A 25,947-nucleotide genomic window follows, 5' to 3' on the forward strand; every position below is an offset into this window, starting at 1 on the left:
TCACAATTTACAAACGTGAATTAAGCTTTGTCATTGTAGTTATTTGGTTTTAGCCTATGCTATTTATATGTACTTGATGAGAGACATGTGTTTCCAAATTTTCTTTTATGGAAGAAACAGACATTTAAAAATATGCAAAAGGCACGGTGTGTTCTCACATATGATGTTGCCCATTTACCATTGTAAGTGGCTTGCTACTGGTAGCTTCTTTTCATTTTGTCTAACTTCAGAGAGAAATGGGCTCTTTTAGGTATATAGAGAAAAATATCCAAATTTTTTGTTTCTTTATTTTCTGTGGAAAACAATGCAGTTTGAAATAGGTTAAAATGTGACCAAACCCCGTATGTGTGGTTGCAAGACTCATGAAGCTATTTCCATGTGAGGTTTGGCTCATTATGAGGGATTGTGAAAGGGATGTCATAGATATTTTTTCCAAACTGGTATAAATTCACTTCAGCCTGAGGGCTAAAAGTTACATTTTTGGTGGTCAATAAATAGTTGATTGATTGGATGAAATTCTATCTTTAAAATGTTTTACCATTTGTTCTTAGGAAGTTTGCCCTTGCATAGCTAAAAACAGCAAGTCTGTTAGGGTAAAAATATATTGGTTGGAAGAACCAGGTGCTAGTCATGCCATAAACATAAGCTTCTTTTCTTTCTTTCAAACTTACTTTAAGATTGCCTAATGTGTGTGGGTGAATCAATCTCACTCTTCCATACCCAGAAGAAAGTTTCCTGTTAATTTCTCTGGCTTCCTGAATCTCACACTCATATTCTCCTAGGAAATCAGGTGCATAGTGGCAGATCCAGGTCCCTAGACACCTGCTTACAGAGTTTATTAAAGGTTATTAGGAAATAGAGGAGCTGCAAGGCATATGTGGGTTGACTTAGTGGTAGGTAGGGGACAGCCTTTGTGCTGTGGCTGGCAGAGTCCCTGGCATGTCTGCCTCTAAAAAGCCTATGAAAATGGCAACATCTAGCAATGACAGTGAATGGGACTGCGAAGAGCAATTAATAGAATAACAGATTTGTTGGAAAAGTCAATTGCAGCAATCTAGGGAGTTAGTCATAAGGCAAGAGTTGACAGCAACCTTCTGAGCAATCACTTGCAATATTAGGCCCTTGAGAGTTTTAAAGAACTTTATGCTTCTTTGGGCTCCAGGACAACTGCTGGAAAGTAAGTAGAACAGTTTTTGTTATTCCCATTTGATGCAAAAAGCTACATGATTTCTAAAATTTAGTAGCAAACTCAAAAAAAACCTGAATTTTGACTATTTCAGGAAGATAGGTTGAAGAAGATCTCATAGTGGAGAAGAAGTCCCTTTTACATTTATAGGTGGGAGGCATGGAGATATGGGCATGAGACTCCCACAAAACGAGGGGAAAGAGTCTATTAAAGAATTTATAATACTTCATCATGTGACTGAGCATGCTCCCAGATCAATGTGGTTGGTTATTCAAAAACTGAAGCTTCATTTCTTGGCCTACTGCCTATAGAGAGTAACTTTCCTAGGATTTCTACTGTTCATGGAAAATAGCCAAAATGTGACTATTCTCTACAAAGAGATTCTTAGTTAATTGCTTCTTCCTCTGTTTTCATCTCAGTGGGGGTCAGCTTCCCTCATTAACTGTAATGGGCATGTCCAGTTACGGGCAGTTATCACTTTGGAATGGCTAAGCCCATTTCTCTAAGAAGATGTCTTTCTTAGGCAATAAAGAATGACAATCAAGGGTACCAAGTGGTAAAGAAGAGAGAGGTTTGCTCCTGTGTGAGAAATGTCTGGGTTTGAATCCCATCTCTAAGTATTCATGGTACAGATAACACTTGTTCTCATCAAGCCTCAGTTTCCCCAGCTTTAAAAATGGGGATAATTCCACCCATTGCTAGGATATTGCAAAAATTAAATGAGATAAATTTTCTTTAGATCAATTGACACTAAAAAGAAACATTCATCAGGGTAAACCCATTTAGTCACATTATTCTGCAGGTAAGACAGGACTTTGTCTCTGATAACAGATGCCATGGTTTTAAAAGATCTGATAACAGATGTCATGGTTTTAAAAGATAGATTATAATGTCTCTCTGCATATATTCATACTACAAAAATTATTAACACTGCGGAGTCATTAGAAGCCAAATTAAGCTGCTTTCCCATGCCATGCCACTGTCACACAGGATGCATGCTCTGGGCAGATTTCACGCATATTTAGTTATTGTGTTGGCAGAACTGTCAAATGCCAGTTTTGGAAGAAAAGGCTATCTACAGATGTTTGCATAACACAGTTAAACAGAGAAACAAAAATGAAAGTATCCCTTGGCCCTTCACTTTGAGCTGGATAGCTTCTATTTGTGCTTGTAGATGTGCTTTCCATCCTGTTCCCTCTACCCTGGGCCCACAGAAATAAATCTATACATCTCCAGCAGGGATTCCTTGCCCTCTGGTTTCTGGTTGAGCTCAGCTAATAGGGACCATCAGTAGAGACTGAAAGATGAGAGTGAGTGAACAATGGATATTTATTTCTCCACTTCCTTTTGTGGAGTTGCCACAGGCTGGCTGTGTCCTAAGATGGAAGTCCTGAGTTTCCGTTGGCCTCCTTTACCACACCAACTCTCTGTCTTTGGGTTCATACACCTTTCCACCCATTTGTCTATTCAGGCCTCGAGTGGAAATAGTCCCCATTTTTACTATATCCTAGTGCATTGTCTATGCATTTGCATTAGAATAAAACATATGGATTCATCAATTTTGCAGAATAAAAATGATCAAATATTGGCAATTTTATATTTAATCGAATAAACAGTTACATCGTTAAACTATTTTGAATAATTCAATTAAAGCACAGTCCATTAAAAGGAAAAGATTTGTTAAAATTAAGGAAAGCAGGCTTGCAAAGGAGACAGCAGAGAAGCACTTGTGGAGTTTTTCAGATGAAAATATTTACTGAGGACAAAATAACTATTAAATAATAGAAGCTATAATTATAAATTATGTAAACACTGAATCGATAAATAAAAATTTCTGTAAAGTAAGTGTTTACTTTGTGTCACAGTGCCACAGTGATTTGATTTTTTAAAAATTAATCTGGTAGATTTGGAAACCTAATCAACCAGTTTGGTGTTGCTAAACCCTCACTGATTTACAGAGACACATCTGACAATGTAAATTAAAGAACAAAAACTGAGAGTAAGGAGACCTGAATTTCAGTGCTTGATCCCCACTCCAGTCAATTTTATGATTTGAGGGAAATCACTTTGCCTTTTTATCTTCAAGTTTCTGATCTGTAAAATGAGGAGTCGGGAATAAATAACCTCTAAAATCCCTTTTAGTTCTGGTTTTTGTTAGTTTGTAATACCAGGGACTGATATCAATGAAAAAGCAAAACCTCAAGATGCTCCTCCTCTGTCCTCCCCTGCCAGTTAAATTGCTTCATCCAGTAGTCAGCTGATAATTTCCAAACTTGACAGCAAAGAAATACCCAGGATATATTCCTCGGCTCCACCTCATATCTACTGACTCTCTAGCATCATGTGGACAGTAACTATTTCATATTTATGAAATCTCCCCTGTTGATTCTGAAGTAGAGCCAGGTTTGGAAATCACTGTGAAAAACACTATCTTGGATAGAAAGAGAGAAGACTGACAACAAATATGGGTTACTCTGAACAACTCTCAGGACAATTCTGGTAGAAGAAATCCAGAATGGTTCTCAGTAATGGAGCTAATTGATTTAATTCTCTTGTTCTCTGTAGTACTCAAATAGAAGGAGGACACACACTATACTTGCTTGTTGTAATTGTGCATGAAGACATGAGTTTCAGGGATGTATGCTTGGCCTAACTTTTGCATTTCCTGTGTCAGTATAAACCTTTTTGAAAGCATAATGACACAAAACATGATCATATTTATATGGTTGATTAGCATAAGGGAATAGCTACACACAGTGGAGATGACTGGGCTAAGCCCAGCCTGGCATCAGAATGAAGAGGGGATCAATATTTAGGCACACCTGTAACCATTTGTGGCACACCAGGATCACTGAGAAGCACTGCCTTACTGTACCTAGGATCATCTATGTTCACAAGATGTGCTCAATAAATTTGTCTTAGGTGTTAATAAATTATTGGTTAGTCCTTTACATCCTTTGTTAGTTGTATTCCTAGGTATTTCATTCTCTTTGTAGCAATTGTGAATGGCATTCATTCTTGACTTGGCTCTCTTTTAGTCTCTTATTGGTGTATAGGAATGCTTATGATTTCTGCACAAACAAATGGAAAAACATTCCATGCTTGTAGTTAGGAAGAATCAATATAGCGAAAATGGCTATATTTCCCAGAGTAATTTATAGATTCAACACAGCCTCCACCAAAAAGTGCACAAAGGATATGAACACATGGACACAGGGAGGGGAGCACCACACACTGGGGTCTGTTGGGTGGGGGGAGGGGATGGGGAAGGAACAGTGGAGGGTAGGGAGGTTGTGTAGGGAAAGCGTGAGGAGAAATGCCAGATATAGGTGACAGGGGATGGAGGCAGCAAACCACATTGTCATGTATGTACCTATGCAACAATTATGCATGTTCTGTACATGTACCCCAGAACCTAAAGTGCGCTCGCTCTCTCTCTCTCTCTCTCTCTCTCTATATATATATATATATATATATGTGTGTATATATATATAATTGGTTAGTCTTAGAAATGCATGGTTTTTTTATGATTCTTATTTGCGTATGATTCAATTATTTTCAGTTCTTTAATAGAGCATGTAATAATTTCTTCCAAAAACCACATAGAAATGATATGCCTCATGAAATGCAAACCTCGACTGTAGAAGTAAATATGATTACACATGTAAACAACTGCTTAAGTCCAACATGAACACCATGTTAACTATTTGCAGGTACTATATCCTTTAAAATAATAATAAAAACAAAACTATTCAGTACTTACCGGGTCCCTTCGCACAAGCTCTCCATTGGGGACTACTTCAACCAGATGAATAATGATAATCATAGAATTCAGAATGTAGGTAAGAAACATGTTCTTGTGCAGGGTTACCCTTTGGCAGCCAAGGCTCCTGGAAGAAAAAGTAACATAAAGCATTAACCAGTGCCAAAATGTTGGAGTACTTGGAAAAAAACATTTTGGTAATATTTTTCATATTTTCTTTAAAAACAGATGAGAGACCATATAGAAAAAAGTAAGGCTGGTCTCATCTTTCAGATTTATTACTACCTTTCTGCCTGATTTTTAAAAACACTTTTCCAATCATAGAAGCTCATAGTGTTCAGTCCTCAGGGTGACTTCATACAACAACGGAAAGAGCAGGTGATAAAATCACTTTTAATTATAACAAATGTAAAATTAGTTAACAGAAGGACTGTTAGATTAGAAACTATTAGGGTTTGGAGTGTGCTTCAAATGAAAAGCATACTGTTTATTGATGTAACCAGGCAGAAAATATGTGGCCAGTGGGGTCACAGAGCATGAAGTCAGAACCGAGGCTACCTGTGACAAGGTACTGAATCTATGTCCTTGAGCCATTGCATACACCCGCTTCACGTCTCCTGGCATTCTTCTCTCTCACTATTTCTTTTAACATCTTCTTAGATCTTATATTCCAACTAGAATAATCACTGTAGTTCCTCTTTTCCAACCCTCCTGATGGTGGAGCTCAGACACAGGCAGAGAATTCTTAATAGGCTCAAATGAAGTTTCATTATGAGGCATATTGTGACTTGGATCCAATGAGAGCTATCCAAATGCTGCTGCTTCCTGGCAGAGTCATTCCCCACTTTTGGGTATTAAGCAATTTGGTGGGGCTTTTATTATTTTCTCCTCCATTCATAAACTTGTACATATGTGTTGGTGTGAATGTTTACATGAATGAACATTAATTTGAATGTCCTATTTCATTTTTTGATGCAATGGAGAGAGCCTATGTCATGGCTATAACAAATTTGTGGTGATTATTCTAGACAAATGAAAATCTTATATTTACCATATTTGATAATGCAAAAAATGTTAGTATAGTGTCATTCAACATGTGAAAGCTTAAAACATGCAGTTACTGATACCAATGACTCATCACACTATTCCTAAAAAAATCTTCATGGAATAAAGTTAGAAATGAAGAGTTTTGAAAAGGAAATTCTGGGGAAAGATAAAATACAAAATAGCCTGGGTTTACTTACAATGCATTCCTATATTTCCAGTTCTAAGGAAAAACAGTTGTCAATTATCTGTGGTAAAGAGCAAATTTAAGTAATAAAGGCAGCTGTTAGAGGATATTTTAACTATTATAGGTACAGTTTTCAACTTTTTGGGAAGCACAAACGGTAAATCATTAATGAATAATATTTTTAAAAATTCAACTTGTTGGAGCAGGGGTAGGATATAGAATTTACATCCAAGAGGCAGGCTCTGATAAAGATAGGATTCAGAGAAGAGCTTTCTCTCTCACACACACTTCTATGGACTACTCTATTCAGCAGTACAGAAGTCTGTTAAATAAATCAAACTCAACTGGTTTATCATAACATTAAAGGTGAGTTTCAAATTTAAATTTAAACAAAAAATTATTTATGTGAAACATCATGCTCATTTATACTGCATAAATTTCTATCTTGTGACTGCTGCAATCAGTACAGGTGAATCTGTGACCTGCCATTTTTCATACAGTCACAAGAGCAATTTATAATTCTCACTGGAAGTTAATTATGGGATTAATTATTTAATTCAGCCTGGCTTAGACCAGTGATAATTGACATTATCTAGAACTAAAGAGTATGAATGAACATATCATAAAGCGATGTTATTCTTATGCCTGGTTTTCTTTTGACTGGGGAGAGTTCAATATTCTGCTGTTGTGCATTAGCTTAAATAACTTCATTAACTTCATTCTCCTATGTAAACCCAAACTACCCTGAATAAAATATACTTCCTCCACTTCCAGCTTACTCTCTTGTGTCCCTGCTTTACTTTTCTTCTTAACGCTTACCACCTTCTGACGCAGTATATATTTATTTATTGCCTGTTATTCTCTCCATTTCTCCCACTAAAATGCAAGTGCTAAAGGAATTTACATACCTAGAACACTGTTTGACACATCATTGGGCTTAATAGTCATTTTTTAAAATTTAAAAATATAATTAAGAAAAATTTTCTGTTTTGAGCCATGATCACTAAACAGCTTTCCAGTATATCAAAGAATTACATTAAATGCTAAATAATTTCCTTCTTTATACTTCATGTTGTACTGAACATTTGCCAAATTCTTCAGTTTCATATTAACTAGCTAATATGGAACATTATCCTATTGTTCAACGTTAGTTGAAAATAAACATTGTACAGTATATATACATACAAACTTTATATAGATATAGTATATATAAAGTACAGTATATACTAAAAATACAGTATACATAAATATATGAAGATATAGTATATATAGATATAGTATATATAAAGAATACTGTATATATATAATCATATGTATGTTTTCATTGAAATATAGAGAAAATGATAGCTTAAAACTAGATAAGTTGCTAGCCTCCAAAGAAGTATAACTAATACATGAGTTTCTGTTTCTTGAAAGTCTTAATATGATTTTTGCTCATTGAGTTTTAAAATTTTTATTATACTTGATGACATTTATAGTCATCTTTTTGAAGTGAGTCAAAGGTACTGCAAATTTTTCAAAATTTATTCAAGAATCCAAAATATATTATTGTGTACTCACTATGATCCAGAACTGGTAGATATTAGGAAGATAACAGAGGACAGGGACCTTATATACTATGCCTTTTTTTTTTTTTTTTTTTTTTTTGCTTTTACTGTGATAATTGTTCTGAAGAAGAGGTATGGGATGCTAGAGAGAATTAACTGAGCTTAACATTAAAAATCCTCAGCAAATATCATGTCACTTAAATGAACATAAGAGAAGCTGACAACATTTTCTGTCAGATCTGAGATGTCTTAGGTAGAAATAGCACCAACTTGACACTAACTATATTCTATTCCCTTGATAAAAAAAACAAACAGGCATTTAGATGGACAGAACATTGCTTATTATTTGAGTGACGGGAAATCGTAAGTACCATAAATTATCCAATAGCGGGAGGATGAGACAACATAATCTACTTCTACAACATAATCTACCAATCAAGGTGTCATTCAAATATGAGGAAGAGATAATGATTTACATGAGTATGAATCTCAAGATGTCATATTTTAAGGTTAAAACAAAAAGTCATTTTCATGGTTATAGCTTATCTGGTGTAAATCTTTCAAATTGAGGAATTTGTTTCAAGTTATTAGTACCTTATGTGTGTGTGAGTGTGTGCTTTTTGAGAGCTTGTAGTTTTATAAGACAGCATTTAATTTAGGTCTTGAGCTTTGCTGATTGTGTAAATCAGTTTGATATCACAGGGGAAGGAACAGCAGTATTTTCTCCTATATAAGACAGTGTAATTATAGTCACATTCAAAGCAAACAAAGAAAGTAGCAAAAAGAAAACAAGTAAAAGTTGTGAAGTTAATGGTGCATGGGAAAATATGAATTAGGAATCATTTCTGTAATTGGTAAAAGCCCATCTTATCTTCTAGTGTAACATTAAGTTTTCATTGACCTAGAGATCATATGTTATTCATGATGAACATGAGAACTGAGAGGAAGAGAGGAAGTGATGTGAAATGGATTGCATTAAAACTCCTGGAAAAATTCAAAATACGGTATATTATATATCTTCCCTATTTGACAAGGACTTTATCCTTTTGATTTGGCAAAAATCCTTATCTTTAATAAATTGTGTTTCAATAAAAATTCTTGCTTTTCCTATTACTACTGTTCTGTGGGTGAAGAGTATGCTGTGGTATGATCAACAGTTAGTTGTCTTTGGTGTCTGTCCTGCCACTGGTGAGTTGGAAGAAAGGAGGCCATCTTTGATACCATTGATTTCATGGTTTTCTTGGAGCAACAGGAAGGTAGCCAGAGATGTAAAATGGTGGTGGGTACTATACAAGATAAAGATTCATATATCCACCCAATATGTAGAGGTGACATAGAACAAAGAGAATACTGAGTAAGTAGTAGAGAAATCAGTCTTCCTTCAGGATGCCCCACTGGAAGCCACCTTTGTTGACCTTCATGATTACTTTTTTGTCAATGTGGCCAATGTAATGTATTGTAGTCAATAATATGAAGAGACTGTCTTCCAACGTATATTTCTATCAACTTTCAGGCAAGAAAAATGAATATTTAAAATACCAATCAGAAAGGCATGGGTAACAATCAGTCAAAATAAATGCTAATGAATGGTCTGTTATGCTTTTCATGAGATGATACAGTTACAGTGAGAGGCTGAAGTATTAGGATTATTCCACAGAAAAGCAAATTGATAAATTGTAATTAAAATTTATGAGTAAGTGAATTTATTGGAAATTTGCTGAAAATTGTCAAGAACAAAGCTCAAATATAATGCCCACTTATGTGTCTTTCTTAAACCAATCTTTCCTAAGAGTATCTTCATTTTAGCTCTCTTGCTGACACTTACTATCGGCATCCAGCAGTGAGAGATCTTGCTGAACTAATTTGATTTTTATATTTAATCCCTTTTCATATTATCACTCCAATTTTTTTCTGCAAATGTTTTAAACTAAATACTATTCTGGTAGTGCAGTCTTCTATCTTTAACTGGTGTACCAGAAATGACCTGTGTATCATCTTGAATATTATTTAAACTTTTGAACAGTTAAGATTTTTAATGCTGACTTTTCTGTGAATTAAACCTGAGAATTTTTTTTCTACCCTTCTCTTTCTCTTGGAAGAAGATATAGAAGATCAATTTTCTCCTATTAAAATGAAGACTTTGTATACATTTTTACATTAATTTTCCAGCAGCACAAGGAGCATGATTTCTGTTTGCTTTAAGGTGCAGTTTACAATCTGCCCCCACACTCTCTTGAGGGTTCAGTCAGAATCATTTTGCTTTGGGACTAACTGGATTTGAGAAATATTCTATTTTGCCCATGTGCTGTACTTTTACACACCCATCATCAGGAGCTTAATATAGAAATGATCATTGAAAAATATTCTTAATTTCTTTGCTGATTTGGCTCTGCCTTTTACCTTCCCCTGCATGCTCAGAATAAAATTACATTAAGATTAAAAGCATGCTTTAGTAAATTAATTCCAAGGAATAGCTCAAATTTTTAGTGAAGTATTGGCAGTTCCAAAGCCTCCTGTATAATCAGTGACTTTAAATGGCTCTGCAGGCCTCCTTAGACTGCTTTTTGAGGAGGACAGTTGCAGGGTTCCTCCTTTTTTAAAGGCACTTTTAAGGAGTTCTGAGGGCTTTCCAGTGAGATATCAGTAGAATGATTATGAATGGGGCATCAGCTCTCAAAGTGGAGCTGGGTAACTTTTCACTCTAGTTTCATGAAAGTTTTATAAAATTGTTTGGGGTTGGCAAAATTACTGAGACCTGGGAATATAGAATTAAGCAAGGGAGTGATGATATTTTTTGCTCAGGTTGCACACAGATGATGCCATTTAAGTGCATAAATTATGAAACCTTCTAAGATCTTAGAGGTGATGTAGAGTATTTGAAAATAAATTCTGGAACAAATTTGCTAATTCACAAAAAAATTCCAGTGATATATCAGTATTATTTTCTACTTCCACAATCACTTTTGATGTTTCTGGAATTCAAATTTAAAAAAAGATGAAAGGATCAAGGACATAGTTAAATTTTAAGAAAACAGATGCCCTTGATATTTTTCATTTGGGTAAGGTTTAAGATATGATTGAAAACAAGTTTAAAAATTTATATAGCTTTTTTGGGTTTAAGTATGTGGCATCTCAGTATGTGTCTCTTGTGTCTGCTCTGAAGAATCAGCTATTTCAGTTTATTTCTTCTCATTATTAGACTCAGATGATAAATCAGTAAGACTTGTTTTTCTTCTCCAGATTTAAGTTGCTGTTTCGTGGGTTCTTAGAACTGAGAGACGGTAGGGCAAAGTTGGGTGATTTCTAGACAATCTGCCCCCACACTCTCTCAAGGGTTCAATCAGAATCATTTTGCTTTGGAACTAACTGGAGTTGAGAAATTTTCTACTTTGCCCATGTGCTGCACTTTTACATACCCATCTTCAATAGCTTGATATATAAATGATCATTGAAAAATATTCTTAATTTCTTCGTTGATTTGGCTCTTATATCTCCGCACTTATTTAAGTGGCTCTAGAAATAAGGAACTAAAAAATATCCCTTTGACATTATTACCTTTAAAGTCCTAACTACAATTAGTTTCATGATTATAAATTTAGGGAATTTTTCTTTCAATTTTTATGATTATATTTAAAAATTTTTTTAATATACTTTGGTGGCATATTTTAAAACAAAAGTTATTTGAGAACCATGATGATGATTTGTTTGCCCTAATAAAGTGCAATTGAAAAATGAAGATATTCCAAGATTAATCATGTTATGTGATTATTGTATTCTGATCATTATCACTGAAAGTACTCTTCTATTCTAATTTGAGTAATTAATACTTCATGTCTGTTTATCAGTCTTTCTCCCGTTAAATCATTTATGGAAAGAGCTCATTGTCTGTTTGCTTATGCTATCATTTGCTATTCAGTTGAAAAATTACTATTCAATTCTATTGCTTAGTCCATATAAGAATTTTTTTTTTTTTTTTTTTTTTTGGAGACGGAGTTTTGCTCTTGTTACCCAGGCTGGAGTGCAATGGCATGATCTCGGCTCACCGCAACCTCCTCATCCTGGGTTCAGGCAATTCTCCTGCCTCAGCCTCCTGAGTAGCTGGGATTACAGGCATGTGCCACCATGCCCAACTAATGTTTTGTATTTTTAGTAGAGGTGGGGTTTCACCATGTTGACCAGGATGGTCTTGATCTCTTGACCTCGTGATCCACCCGCCTCGGCCTCCCAAAGTGCTGGGATTACAGGCTTGAGCCACTGTGCCCGGCCCCCATATAAGAATCTTGACTAAGATACAGACAAAGATTGAAAGATGATGAAGGAAAAAAGAATAGCACTTGTGCTAAGGACGTATTTACAGGTGATTATTCTCCCCTTGGTTTAACTTTCCTTAGTATTATCCTGTCAATATTTTAACAAAAATTAAATTAAGATTCTATTATTCTGTTTTTTAAATTTATTTTTTTATCGAAGTTAAGTATAGATGTATAATTTACCATCTTTACCATTTTAAGTATATAGTAGTGATAAATACACATATATTCTGTCCCCCATTCTATATGTGAATCACTGTACATTTAATCACATACCACATTTTTTAAGTGTGAATGATTGTCATCTGAGTCTACAAAAGGGCTTTTGTTTATCATTTCTATGATATTACCATGACTATCATTGCTTCTAATAATAACTGTAATAATAATGATATCAAACACATATTTCACTTATGTGTCAGACATGAATCCAGACACCTTACATGTATTATTTCATTTTTATCCAATTTACTTCAGTTTCTGACATATGTACTGAACTGTGGTGTGTCTAGAAAAAATACACATGTGGCTTACTCTGAATCTACATTTGTGAATATACTTCAGAAAACCAGCTTAGGACAATGTTATGACTGCTTTATTTTCACTAGGATTTGTTGTGATGAAAGCATATGTAACAGTTTCTAACTTAAATGTACCATTACCTGTAAAGATCCTATTTTATATTCACCTAAAATGACAAGATAATTTATTCAAGTTGTTCCTTGTGTGTTTTCTCATATTTTGCTTTCTAGCATAATTGTGTACCATAAAACCTAAAGACAAGCATTATTTAAATTAGGTTTTGCAGAAACATGCTCTGATGTGCTTGCTTATTCCTTAGTTTTACAAATGCTAACAAGTAATAATTAGGCAGGGTATATGTTGATTTGTCGCCATGGTCTCTAAAAATTAGAGTGGGGGTAAAAGAAGGTGGAGCATCCTCTCCTCCACCCTCAACAGAAACTTACCCGTAGTAAAAGGAACCTTTACCATATTACAACAGTGTACTTATAGGTTCACAGGACTGTCTTATTTTGGGAAGCCCCGAGGCATAGTGCTTTTGAAAATGATATACATTTATCCTGTTCTCCCCGCAAAAAGGGTTAAAAGCATATTTAAATTCATTTCACTTTTCTTACTACTTCATGAGTCCTAATATTGCATATTGCTTGTAATTTGCTGAAGACCCTTCCCCACGTCCGCCTTGCAGAATTCACCATTTATTTCTGTAACTTTAAGGAGGAAATAAAGAGCAGATGCTGTAAGTGTACTTACTTGAAAAACACGAAAATCCCCAGGGAAATCACTAAGGTGAAAATTGATAAAGAATGACCCACGATAGCCAAATAGTACAGGATGAATGCATTCTGGACAACAAAAAGTAAAAAAAAAAAAAAAAAAAAAAAAAACACAAAAATTAATGAATGATTTATCAGAGAGAAAATTGTTTCTATTCCTAAATATGTGTAAATCAACAAATGTTTTCCTCCTTTTAAAAACTTACTACAATTATAACAAGTATTTCAGAGAATGAAATTATGTTTATCTTTATTCATGTTATGTTATGAAAATAAATTGTAATTTTCAAAGAATAATGACCCTTGAGATTCACAAATATATTTCAGAAGTAGTTTTTTTTCCCTTTTTTTTTTTTACTATGCTTTAAGTTCTGGGGTACATATGCAGACCTTGCAGGATTGTTACATACTTATACACATGCCAGGATGGTTTGCTGCATCCATCCCCACCGTCACCTACATTAGGTATTTCTCCTAATGTTATCCCTCCCCAATCCCCCAACTCCCTGTTTTTCCTCCCCTGGTCTCCCTAACCCCCAAAAGGCCCCAGTGTGTGATGTTCCCCTCCCTGTGTTCATGTGTTCTCATTGTTCAACACTCACTTATGAGTGAGAACATGTGGTGTTTGGTTTTCTGTTCTTGTGTCAGTTTGCTGAGAATGATGGTTTCCAGATTCATCCATGTCCCTGCAAAGGACATGAACTCATCCTTTTGTATGGCTGCATAGTAGTCTATGGTATTTATATGACACATTTTCTTTATCCAGTCTATCATTGATGGGCATTTGGGTTGGTTCCAAGTCTTTTGTATTGTAAACAGTGCTGCAGTGAACATACATGTGCATTTGTCTTTATAATAGAACAATTTATAATCCTTTGGGTATATACCCAGTAATAGGATTGCTGGGTCAAATGGTATTTCTAGTTCTAGATCCTTGAGGAATTCCCACACTGTCTTCCACAATGATTGAACTGATTTACACTGCCACCAACAGTGTAAAAGCATTCCTATTTCTCCACATCCTCTCCAGCATCTGTTGTCTCCAGATTTTTTAATGATCACTTTTCTAATTGGCATGAGGTGGTATCTCAATGTGGTTTTGATTTTCATTTCTCTAATGATCAGTGATGATGAGCATGAAGTAGTTTTAAATGCATTAAAAATTATCCTGTCAATTTCAATAATAATATAAAGTTCCTTGAGATTATTCAAAAATATATTTCAGAAATAGTTTTAAGTGCATTAAGAATTATCATCCCTAAGCCCAGTAAACAATCCTGGTAGGTTTTAACTTCTGGAATCTTTTAGACAGTAGATGCCTAATTCTATATCACAGAACTGGCAGAGTAATAAGCCACTTTCCAAACTGTCCTGACTCTCAGTATATATAGAGGGTGCAGAGAGTATGGAGGTGGGTTTCTGTGCCTTTGTTTAAAATGATATCATTAGTATTTAGTTGGTTGAAGCTGAAAACTTTCCCCTTGGCAGCCATTTGATAGTTCTTTTTTTCACAATCATGGTTAATTTTATTTATTTTCCTATAATGTTATGTTGATTTGGAAAAATGTCTTCATAAAATGCGTCATGTCATAGAATCTTTTTTCCTAGTCATCACAATCTTTCCTTTCCTTATAATATAATTTTATCACAGAGAAAGGAGAGATTGATCCAGTTATGCATCTCTCTCTGTCTTCTCTGTCTCTCTGTTTCTCTTTGTGTCTGTGTTTTTGGTCTTCGCTTTCTCTCTGTCTTACTCTCAATATTATTTTGACACTAGCCTTTACATTTTGTATTATTTAGCCAATCTCTTCAGTTATGATTGAAGTAGACTTGAATCTATAGCAACTAGAGATTTTGTTTTCACTGGCTGTTTTTATTAGTGAAGTATAATTTGTGTATTATTTTGTAGCTATACTTGAATCTCTTGACTTTTGGTCTTAAGTTCCTTCCACAGTTTGTTGGGTCTTGGTATGAATGCAAATGTAGTATAGATAAGTGGAATAACTTTTATGAAGTTCTTTAACTTCCTGGAATAAATGTGGCATTTATATGTCCTTGAACATTTTGATTCTTGTCAATTTCCTCAGGAAGAGTCACTAATTCTGCTAAAATGCATTCAAACTGTTCAGAGCCCTTTGTTGATTATGTGCATTATTGCTGTCCTGAAATGAACATTCCTTTTCTAGACCTTAAAATTTTTAAATAGATTAATTAGCTTCTCCTAAGTTGTGCCTCTTGTATCATTTGACCAGGCATTCCATATTTTTTTGGCATTTTCATTGTTGATACCACTCTCCTAATACCACTGTTTACCCTTACAGGGAGTGTTAATAAAGTTAGAATAGTTGGTTTATAATTGGAGCTGATAAAATCTTGAGATAGCTTTCTTGGGAGGAATTTAGGAATCTTAAAAAAGAAATACACACACACTCACCTCCTATCTTTTCTCCCAGTAATTCATTTTCTGGCTATTTTTCTAAGTTCACTAGTAGACAATATCAGGAGTGGCATTTTCTAAAAGTTCTTATTTCTAAATAGTTTGCTATGTAGAACAGTCTTTCCCCTTAAAATACTGTTTTTAATTTGGATATATATCTGCACCCCCCTTCTGTCTTTAAAAAATCTTTGCACACTTTATTTCTAAGAAAAATGTATATAACTTAATTCATATTTTCAATTGCTTCCAGAGTACTCCTTTTAAAAACATTTGTTCTTCTGAAGTACAGTTGTCCAAATGCATAAGATTAAATCAACAACTCATAATAGTTGCCATATTTGTGTCATTCTCAAGGTTGAGTTTTTTTTTTTTTAATGAACTCTAAGTTGGTTTCTTCAAATTTTAATGTGACTATATTTATATAGAAGATCTGTGGAAAGCATTTTAATCATTATATTAGGTGCCTAGAGAGGAGCATTTCTTCTTTAAATTATTTTCTTCTTAGATGTAGCCAGCGTGTATTAGAAGGCCAATGACAGCACTAGGAATGATTTTGACTTGCACTATTTTCAGCCATTCAGTTAACATGATTATAATTTTTTTCTGTAACATCATAATCATTACTCATTTGGAAAATTCCCTGCTCTGTGACATAGCTTATTAATCAGACTTTATTAACAGCTCTCCATTAGGGTGTAGACACACATCTGATTATCAGGGTGACTAAACCATTTGTAAAGAGATAACTGGCTGTGGTGCCCTTAGCCTGTGCTTGTGATGAGGTGTTCCTCCTATTCAACTGGTCTCTAAGCTATTTGTTCATTTCATTTGTTTTTGTTGTTTTGTTTTTTAATAAAAGAAAACTTTTCTGTACCCTGAAAGCATCTGAATAACAAACAAAAGCACTAATGTGCTTTTAGCTTTCAACTGAATATTTAGTATACAAGCCTATCTTTGAAGGAAATAGTAGATTTATATTAGAGTCAGCTGGGTTGCTTAGAAATACCCTGCACAACTAAACATTGACCAACTGCAACTCCCAGCTCTGTGGGGTGAGAAGGCTGGTTGTAGACTTAGTGAGCTTTTCAGATTTTTGATGCATCTGAGGAAGAAAGAGTATCTGTTCTCTACCCCTCGATTTTCTTAGATAAATTTTTCTAAGCAGAGATAATATTCAAGATATTTAACACCAGTAAAATGCAAATTCTAACAAATAAGAATGAACTTTCACTGAAAATGATCTAAACAGCCATACCTGTATCAATGGGCTGATGAGATGCTCCACTTTAGGAGTTCTTTCTATGCCTTATAGTAAAAACTAAGGTCATGGCTAAAACAAGGGAAGCATGTTATCTTATGACTTTTGGAAAAATCTGTAATTTTGAAACTCTTCCAGGAATAGAGGATGCTAGAGAGTCCGTTGAAATGTTGTTTACTTTCTGGCATCATTGGGAATCCTTCCATCTGTTCTATGGACACTTATCCCCCTGCCATAAATGGTCTGTTTCTGTATGCTCACAGAACTTCAATTGACTCTTGATTCTGAGTACCAACCAAGTTGTGAAATGTCATTTTCGCTAATGCTACTCTAGAGATTCCCTAAAATTTACCAGTTATCATATGACTTCCTTCCACAAAATCTGTTGACTTCTTGGTAGCAGATATTTTACAGTTATGCATTCATTTCTTTGTACAAATAATGACATTCTCACCTAATTGTGAAATGTGAAGTAGAACCTACCTGCAGTTTCTCAGGAGTGAAAGCATTGCACATAGTATAGTTGGACCAGGTTCGATTGTTTTCAGGATGTTTAAACCAAACACCTTTTTCATCACAGTATTTTGTAGCCCTTTCTGTTAATGAAACATAATAGTTATTACATTAATATCTCAAAATCCCAAAAAGGAAAAATAATAAAGCTTAAAAGCCATTCCAACATGTTAATCACTTTATAGAACTTTAATGTGAATATGTCAATAGAGACTACCACGAATCATGTATTATACAAAGTGTACTAATATGCATTGTCTCATTTTATCTTTAGCAAAGCTATGCAAAGTAGGCATTCCTATCTTCATTTTAAAAATTCAAAGCAGACAGTGAGAGGAGTCAAGGAGCTTGAAAAGCCACTGAGATTGAACCAGGATGATTTAGATCCAAAGACATGGATATGGGTCAGACTCCAATATGAATGCTACCTGTACTCTACCTCATAATTTTTAAGAAATATATATATATATATATATATATATATATATATATATATAAACTTATGCTTGAAGTTTTGGAGAATATGTGCAGATCTTGCAGGATTGTTATGTAGGTATACACATGCAATGGTGGTTTGCTGCATCCATCCCCCCATCACCTACATTAGGTATTTCTCCCAGTGTTATCCCTCCCCAATCTCCCCACCTGCCACTATCCTTCCCCTAACCCCCAGTCCCTAACAGACCCCAGTGTATGATGGTCCCCTCCCTGTGTCCATATGTTCTCATTATTCAACACCCACCTATAAGTGAAAACATGCAGTGTTTGGTATTCTGTTCTTGTGTCAGTTTGCTGAGAATGATGGTTTCCAGATTCATCCATGTCCCTGCAAAGGACATGAATTCATCCTTTTTTATGGCTGCATAGTATTCTGTGGTATACATGTGCCACATTTTCTTTATCCAGTCTATCATTGATGGGCATTTGGGTTGGTTCCAGGTCTTTGCTATTGTAAACAGTGCTGCAGTGAACATACATGTGTATGTGTCTTTATAATAGAACAATTTATAATCCTTTGGGTATATACCTAGTAATAGGATTGCTGGGTCAAATGGCATTTATATTTCTAGATCCTTGAGGAATTCCCACACTGTCTTCCACAATGGTTGAACTAATTTACACTGCCACCAACAGTGTAAAAAAGCATTCCTATTTCTCTGCATCCTCTCCAGCATCTGTAGTCTCCAGATTTTTTAATGATTGCTATTCTAACTGGCATGAGGTGCTATCTCAATGTGGTTTTGATTTGCATTTCTCTAATGACCAGTGATGATAAGCACCAAAAGCAATGGCAACAAAAGCCAAAATATGGGATCTAATTAAACTTAAGAGGTTCTGCACAGCAAAAGAAACAATCATTAGAGTGAACTGGCAACCAACAGAATGGGAACTAATTTTTTCAAGCTACTCATCTGGCAAAGGGCTAATATCCAAATTCTAATCTACAAAGAACTAAAGCAAGTTTACAAGAGAAAAACAAATAGCCCATCAAAAAGTGGGCAAAGGATATGAACAGACACTTTTCAAAAGAAGACATTTATGCAGCTAACGAACATATGAAAAAAATACCTTGTAATTTTTTAAGACATTAAACTTTTGATTATAGGATGGAAACTACTGGAGAAGAACAAGACCATACCTTTCTTTATTTATTTGCAATGTTTTTTCATTAGATTAACTGTATAAAACTGTAGTTTTTAGATCAAATGGTCAAATCTTCCCAATCCCATATGGTTAAATCAAATAGAACAAAGAAGTCCACAACTAAGGGATATGTCAAACGGTCATTTTTCTGCCTCTCAAGAGATTTCATTTGAATAATCTCTCTTCATCCCGCAGAAAATGTATAGGAATCGAGGCTTTAGTTTTTACTATTTACTTATTAAAATGCCTCATAGATGCTAGTTAATGAAATTCTTAACTCAGCTGGATTGGCATATTAAATGGGGGCCAGGCACTGTGCTAAACACTTAGCAGAATTTTCTTCTTTAACGTTAATGATGACACTTCGAAGTGAATATTGTTTTCCCATTTTATATATAAGTAAATTTTCCTTCCGTATCTAGCGGGTAGTAAGGTCAGGAATCAAATCTGAGTCTATTTGATTCCAAATCTATTGCAGAGCTATTAAGCACTAATTAACCCTCTTATTTCTGTGGCAATGTGTTAAGTGGTCAAAGGGAACACAACAGCCACGCCCTTATTGTTAAGATGCAGATGTAGGTGAGTGGGTTTGGCATAGAAAGAAAAGATTACACTGGCTTGACCCATTTTTTTAAATTGTTTAGCAAAGAGGAGGAAAGCCTGGCATCTTACCATCCCTCCAACCTGCAGGTCAGTGATTCTGGGGTTGCTCACTGAGGTTAACAGTTCTACTTATACTAAAAGTTTTCTGGAGGAAAAGGACAAGAAGACTTTCTTTGAGCCCTGAGAAAGAACCTTTCCAAGTGCTTGCTTTGTGGTGCCTGCTGCTTTTCATCAGGCTTATTATTTTTTCAATTATTTTTGTGTGATATATACAGTGCTGGTTACAGTATGATAAAGCCTTGGTACTTTTTGAATTTTAATTTTTTAGACAGTGTATATGTATCAGTACAAAGTGAAGTTCCAAAATTGATAGAAATAATAAGTTCTCATGGGGATGACTTATGATATCTTTGCTGAAATTCACACTAAAATATTAGGCCATGATAGCAACTACTGTAATTTTTAAAAATAACATTTGATAACTTACTATATGCCAGACCCTACATCAAGTGCTCTGTCTTAAAAATAAGTAAGAAATTGTCTTTGTTCTGTATTTTGCTTATTATTAACTTAGTATATATCTGAGATTCTGGGTAAAGTGCATGAGACTGGGAAATCACAACAATATATATTGGGAGTAAAAAGTGGTCAGAATGGTGAGATAATATTTATCAAGACATTATTACCAGTAGGATAAACACACTGTAAAACTAGTATATTGTGAGCAAACAACTGAAGTGGCATTTAAATAAAATTAGAATTTAGTTGAATTGTTGTCTAAAAAAATCCTCTCGTTTGTATTATAATACTGTTCTACAGTATTCTAATTTGGAACTGGAAATCTCATAAGTGATCAAGTTTATCTATATTTCATTCCCGTGACCTAAAGAATTTTAGGTAATGTTGTTGGCAACAAGATGATATTAAATTCTAACCTCTGAATTAGCCAAGCAACTGAAAGAAAAAATTAGGTTGAATTAAATAACATAAAATAATCAGCAAGTAATATACTTGCCAAATTTAATCTGAGTTATTCAGATATTCTTTAGTTCTTCAAAGCACCCATGCAATATGTTTATTGTCTGAGAGAGCAAATAGCAACCCTAGATTGGCATAATATGCAGGGAGATTTTGCAAGTGTATTTGGAATCTTTACATCTTGGATAATTTCTCAGGGAAAATATTTTTGAAGCATTTTTCTATGTTGACAAAGGCAAAGTATTATTATACCTATAGATAATGCTTTTATAGATGGCTGTTTTCTTTTTTAGCACAAGATGTAGAAGTCAAAATCATGTGGTAATATTTGGAAAACACTGCCATAGTGTTTTGTTTTGTTTTTTTGTGGCAGTGTCTTTCTCTGTCCCCAGGCTAGAATGCAGTGGCGCGATCTCAGCTCACTACAGCCTCCAGTTCCTAAGTTTAAGCAATTCTTCTGCCTCAGCCTCCTGAGTAGCTGGGACTACAGGCACCTGCCATCACATTTAGCTAATTTTTGTATTTTTAATAGAGACAGGGTTTTACCATGTTGGCCAGGCTGGTCTTGAACTCCTGAACTTGTGATCCACCCGCCTTGGCCTCCCAAAGTGCTGGGATTACAGGTATGAGCCACCATGCCCTGGCTGACAAACTGTAAAGTATCTCTATTGGACACTAACAATGGTGGAAAAGGGTTAGCACTAATCACAAAAAATTCATGTTGAAAATTTGTCAATGATTTTGCTAATGCTATTTGTCAATTACAACCCTTCCAAGCTCATTTGCAATTTTTAAAAGTGGCCACATTTCATATTTATTATATTGCAAAAAGTAGTTTTTTAAAATAAAATGAACATAATTTGGTTTTAGTGAAATTATGTAGCCATGTATGGGAAAATACATTGTATGCAGAAAGAGATATTACTCTTAAAGGAGGTCATTCATCTCATGAACAAGGCTATAGGAAATGGTATTTTTTGTTTGTTTGTTTGTTTGTTTTAACTAAAGTCTAGATCTAGGCATTTCTTGGCATTAACTGTTGCAACTATCAAGAATTTGTCCTCCTTCACCTCATGAGTCTTTCAGTATTTGAAGAAAGGATTATGTTTGCTCTGGGTCTTCCTTTTACAAACCAAACATCCCCCATTACTCGTTCCCCACAGCTTATTGTTTGCTCACAGTCTGAAGACTTTCCACATGTGCTTTGATAATTGTTATTTCTCTCTAAAATACTCTATGTTTGGACTGACCCATGAAAAGTAGGGTATGCCTCTCTCACTGTAGAGTCACATGGAGTAACTACTTGCAGATTCTGACGTCCTATCCCTTGAGATTCAAATTCTATTGATCTGGAGAGGGGGCAGGCATCTGCATTTTTTTAAAGCTCACAATTTTTTTTTAGTTTTTGAAAGGACATCTGGATTGAGAATCACTGTCCCAAATCATATTTGGACCATCTTGGCTTTGTGCCATTAATGTTGTTTGTTTGGCTTTAAGTGTGGGGCTGTAAATGCTTCTTTGTTAAATTTTGCTTTTTACATTCCAGCATATTCCTTAGAATGTCAGCCTATTTTGAATTTCAGTACAGTTGTTTGCTCTTTCACTATCTGTCTTTTACCAAAGACTTTTTCCAAAGTGAAATCTCTGTCATTTCATTAATGTGCTTTGTACATCATTAAGATGTAAGCTTTAGATCAATAATAAAATACTAAAGAATTTAAGTTTGATGTATATATATATATATATATATATATATATATATTTATAATTTAAGTTTGGAATATATGTATATTTTTCAGATATACTTTTAAAGCGAATTTGTCCCTCAGCTGAAAGGTTTCTATATAAGAACCAGGCTGAAAAGATGGATCAATGCCTGGAAATCTCTGATTTGTTGAACAAAACCTTGCCTTGTAGTCAATATTTATATATACTTTGGCAAGAGCCCCATTGCTACTTTGGAACTGGTCTAGTGGCCTCAATTGCACAACAGCTCTTTATGTCAATCAAGTTACTTCTAATGTAATAGTCAAATCAAGATTAATGAAACATCATTTATTGGGAAGAATCAACAAGGGACTGAAGGATTATCATCAAATAGCATTTAGTTAGATATTCCAGGAATGTAGTGGGTTTAGGACCTGGCACAAGGCCCTTTCTTTCTTCACATCCCAACTTTTCCATCACAGTGGGAATTCACAGAAGTGGCTGGCCTGCACTGGTTTTAAAAGTGGTCCTGTGCAGTCCTACTTCCATTATCTTGACTTACTGAGGTAAAATTTTGTTTTCAGGGACAAATTCGATCTTTTACTCTTGAAGGAATCACAGAAAGCATCTTTCAAACATTGTTTCAGGGGTAGACTCATTTGTCTTCTTTAATTGGGATTTTAGAGCCACTTAACCCCTGTAGGCTCAGGCTCACTTTACTATTGTGAACAAATTTCACCCATTAACAGGGACTTCTATATTGTGCCCGTAGCTAATCCATTTAGTTTCAGCATCTGGGTATCCTTTGTAACTAAGATTTCTACCCCCTTTTCAGTGAGACAATTGAAGATTTTTAAAAACTCACATTTAAATAAAAATATTCATAGAGTTTTAGAAAAGCTATGTTTATAAACCAGAATTTAATACCAACATGTACAACTGACCAGCAATATAACTTAAAAATAAAGGACAGCTTGTAATATGTGTACAACTAAGTAGTATTTCAATTAAGGAAATGCCTCAGAACTGCTAAAATGTGGAGTATGATTAGTTAGGTACATTTTGTATCTGATTTTCTTTTCAAAACCATGAAAACCGGAAAAGCTTTATAGCGAGAACATAAAATGAAAATAAACAGTCTACCTGATGAATCAAAATCTGGAAAATAATCTGGGCAGAGCTGATAGGACAGTACTCCAGCCGGTGTGTCATCCCAGCACAACCATCCATCCCAGGTGCGATTGCAGTATGGACCTGGCCATTTAGAAGAAAATTAATATTGAAGCCATGTGGATGTAACTAAAAGAGAAGTTGATCCCAAGACAATATTACATGTAGCTGAACTCACTACACCAGTCATAGCCACCTACATTTCAAACAAACCAAAGTCATTTATTTTGGAAATAAAGTTTCTAAACTTTATTTATTCTTTATTTATAGCAAATCTGTGACCAAATTATCTCACTGACAAACAAGGTTCTATTCCTATTTTGTAAAAGGTTCCAAAGGTGAGCTATCAAAAAAGCAAATAGCCCCAAAGATTGCAAGACCCTGTCTCTCGAAAGCAGAAACAAAAACTACCCCAAACCATGAAGATTTACATCTACAAAGATAATCAAAAGAATCAGATTCAGGCTTTCAAGAAAGTTCAAAAAAATTATTTTAAAAATGAAGAAAATGCTCAGAAAACTTAGAAAATATCAGTTTTGTGTTTTTATTGTCTCATTGGCTTCAAAGAAATGGTTTCTCCTCTGGTCAAAGTTATATCTAATCCCTGTTCAGTTATTGATAAATACTGAGACTACCGCAGACAGAAGAATAACATGTATCTGCCTTTCGGTTGACTTGATGTTTTTGTTTAAAGGAAAATGCTAAAAATAAGAACTACACACTAAAACTTGAACTATTTGAAAGCAAAGAATGTGTAGTAACAGAGTATATTTAACCATTTTTTTTCCCTACTAAGTTGGGTTGTCTTAAAATGCACATGGTTGTAGGCCAGATGCAGTGGTTCAGGCCTGTAATCCTAGCACTTTGGGAGGCTCACTTGAGCCCAGGAGTTGGAGACCAGCATGGACAACGTGGCAAAACCCCATCTCTACAAAAAATTACAAAAATTTTCCAGGCAAGGTGGCATGCACCTGTAGTCCCAACTGCCCAGTAGGCTAAAGTGGGAGGATCATCCTGGGTGAAAGAGTGAGAATCTGTCTTGAAGAAAAAGAAAATATTTGACTGACTCTCTCCAAATGCCTCAGGGGACAAGTAGGGGAATTTAAAGGGATGTTACAATGACTTTGCCTATCACATCTCCCCTTTTGTTTTTCTATGGGTCCTCTACAGCTAATAGAATAAATTTAGACCTGAAAACATATGGGCAGTCACAAAAAGCCATTCTAGAAAAGGTGGTAGACAAACAATGTCTGGCTAGGAGGTATCTTTTCTAATTCTCCTGGAAACTGGGGCCAGAAAGGGTGGAAGAATAGTATGGGTTGCCAATCAATTGACAATTAAAGGGAAGGTACTACCTAATTAATCCAAGCAAGACAGGGTTTGATAGATTCCACCTAGGCAAGTTCTCTGCCCACTATTTTCCAATTCCCTTTCCTGTCAGTTTCCCTGTCCCCTCCCTCTCTCAGTCCTATATTGTTCCTGCTCACCAGGTGTGAATACTGAGTTATTGCAGTAATTTTATCATGAGGGCAGATGTTAGCCAAACTGTAGTCAGATGAACTTGAATAAAGAAATTAGGCATATCCATTGCATGAAATACACAAACATACCACAGTGTGAAAACTGCTGGCATATTAAATTAAAATTATTCAACACATATTTAACCATGAAAGAAAATATCTTTAATGGTGTTTCAACATGTGTTCACATATATCTTTCTTTTTACCTTCTCCTTGGTATGGGGGTAACTGCCTCATTCGTTCATAGCATTTGTACTGTGCATCCATCATCTTCTTTCGTCCTACGACATAAAGAAATGGCTCCGGCTCTATTGTTGAATAGGTTTGATTTGAATTGGTAGGAAAAATTGTGGTTGGGTTCTGTATTAAAAAGAAAAATCAGTTACTTATAGACAGGAGGAATGGGTGAGCACAAATGAGACAATGAAAAAGTTTACAAAAACATTTATTTTTCCTTCTCTAAGCAATACTTATTCATGGTCTCCATGTAGAATTTTTTTTCATATATATAACTAAAAATGTATTTACATTTCACTTACAGATTCTACCTGCAAGTCTTATATTTGCATGTTTCCATTTGCTATTGAAAATGGATAACACATACACACACACCTCTTTATCAGCTAGAATTGTTTTAATTTTACCATGATTCTAAAGTTTAGAAGTAAACAAAACAAATAATCTGATTTCCAAAAAATACAAATATTAAATCAACTTTGCCTTACTCTTAAGAATCATGAATCATGTTATTAAAAAATAGACATAGCTCAATAAATGTGCTT

General features: G+C 34.8%; 1 protein-coding gene across 1 annotated transcript in view; it reads right to left on the reverse strand.

Moving 5' to 3' along the window:
• CALCR (calcitonin receptor) overlaps positions 1 to 25,947 on the reverse strand; it is a 65,067-nt gene that overhangs the window by 31,705 nt on the left and 7,415 nt on the right. Inside the window, 6 exon segments of the mRNA XM_074379444.1 lie at positions 4,950 to 5,076; positions 6,194 to 6,241; positions 13,313 to 13,404; positions 17,514 to 17,626; positions 23,619 to 23,729; positions 25,372 to 25,525. Coding sequence (XP_074235545.1) covers positions 4,950 to 5,076; positions 6,194 to 6,241; positions 13,313 to 13,404; positions 17,514 to 17,626; positions 23,619 to 23,729; positions 25,372 to 25,525 — 645 coding nt within the window.

This window comes from Saimiri boliviensis, chromosome 10 (genome assembly GCF_048565385.1).
Source record: "Saimiri boliviensis isolate mSaiBol1 chromosome 10, mSaiBol1.pri, whole genome shotgun sequence".
Classification (NCBI taxonomy): Eukaryota; Metazoa; Chordata; class Mammalia; order Primates; family Cebidae; genus Saimiri; species Saimiri boliviensis.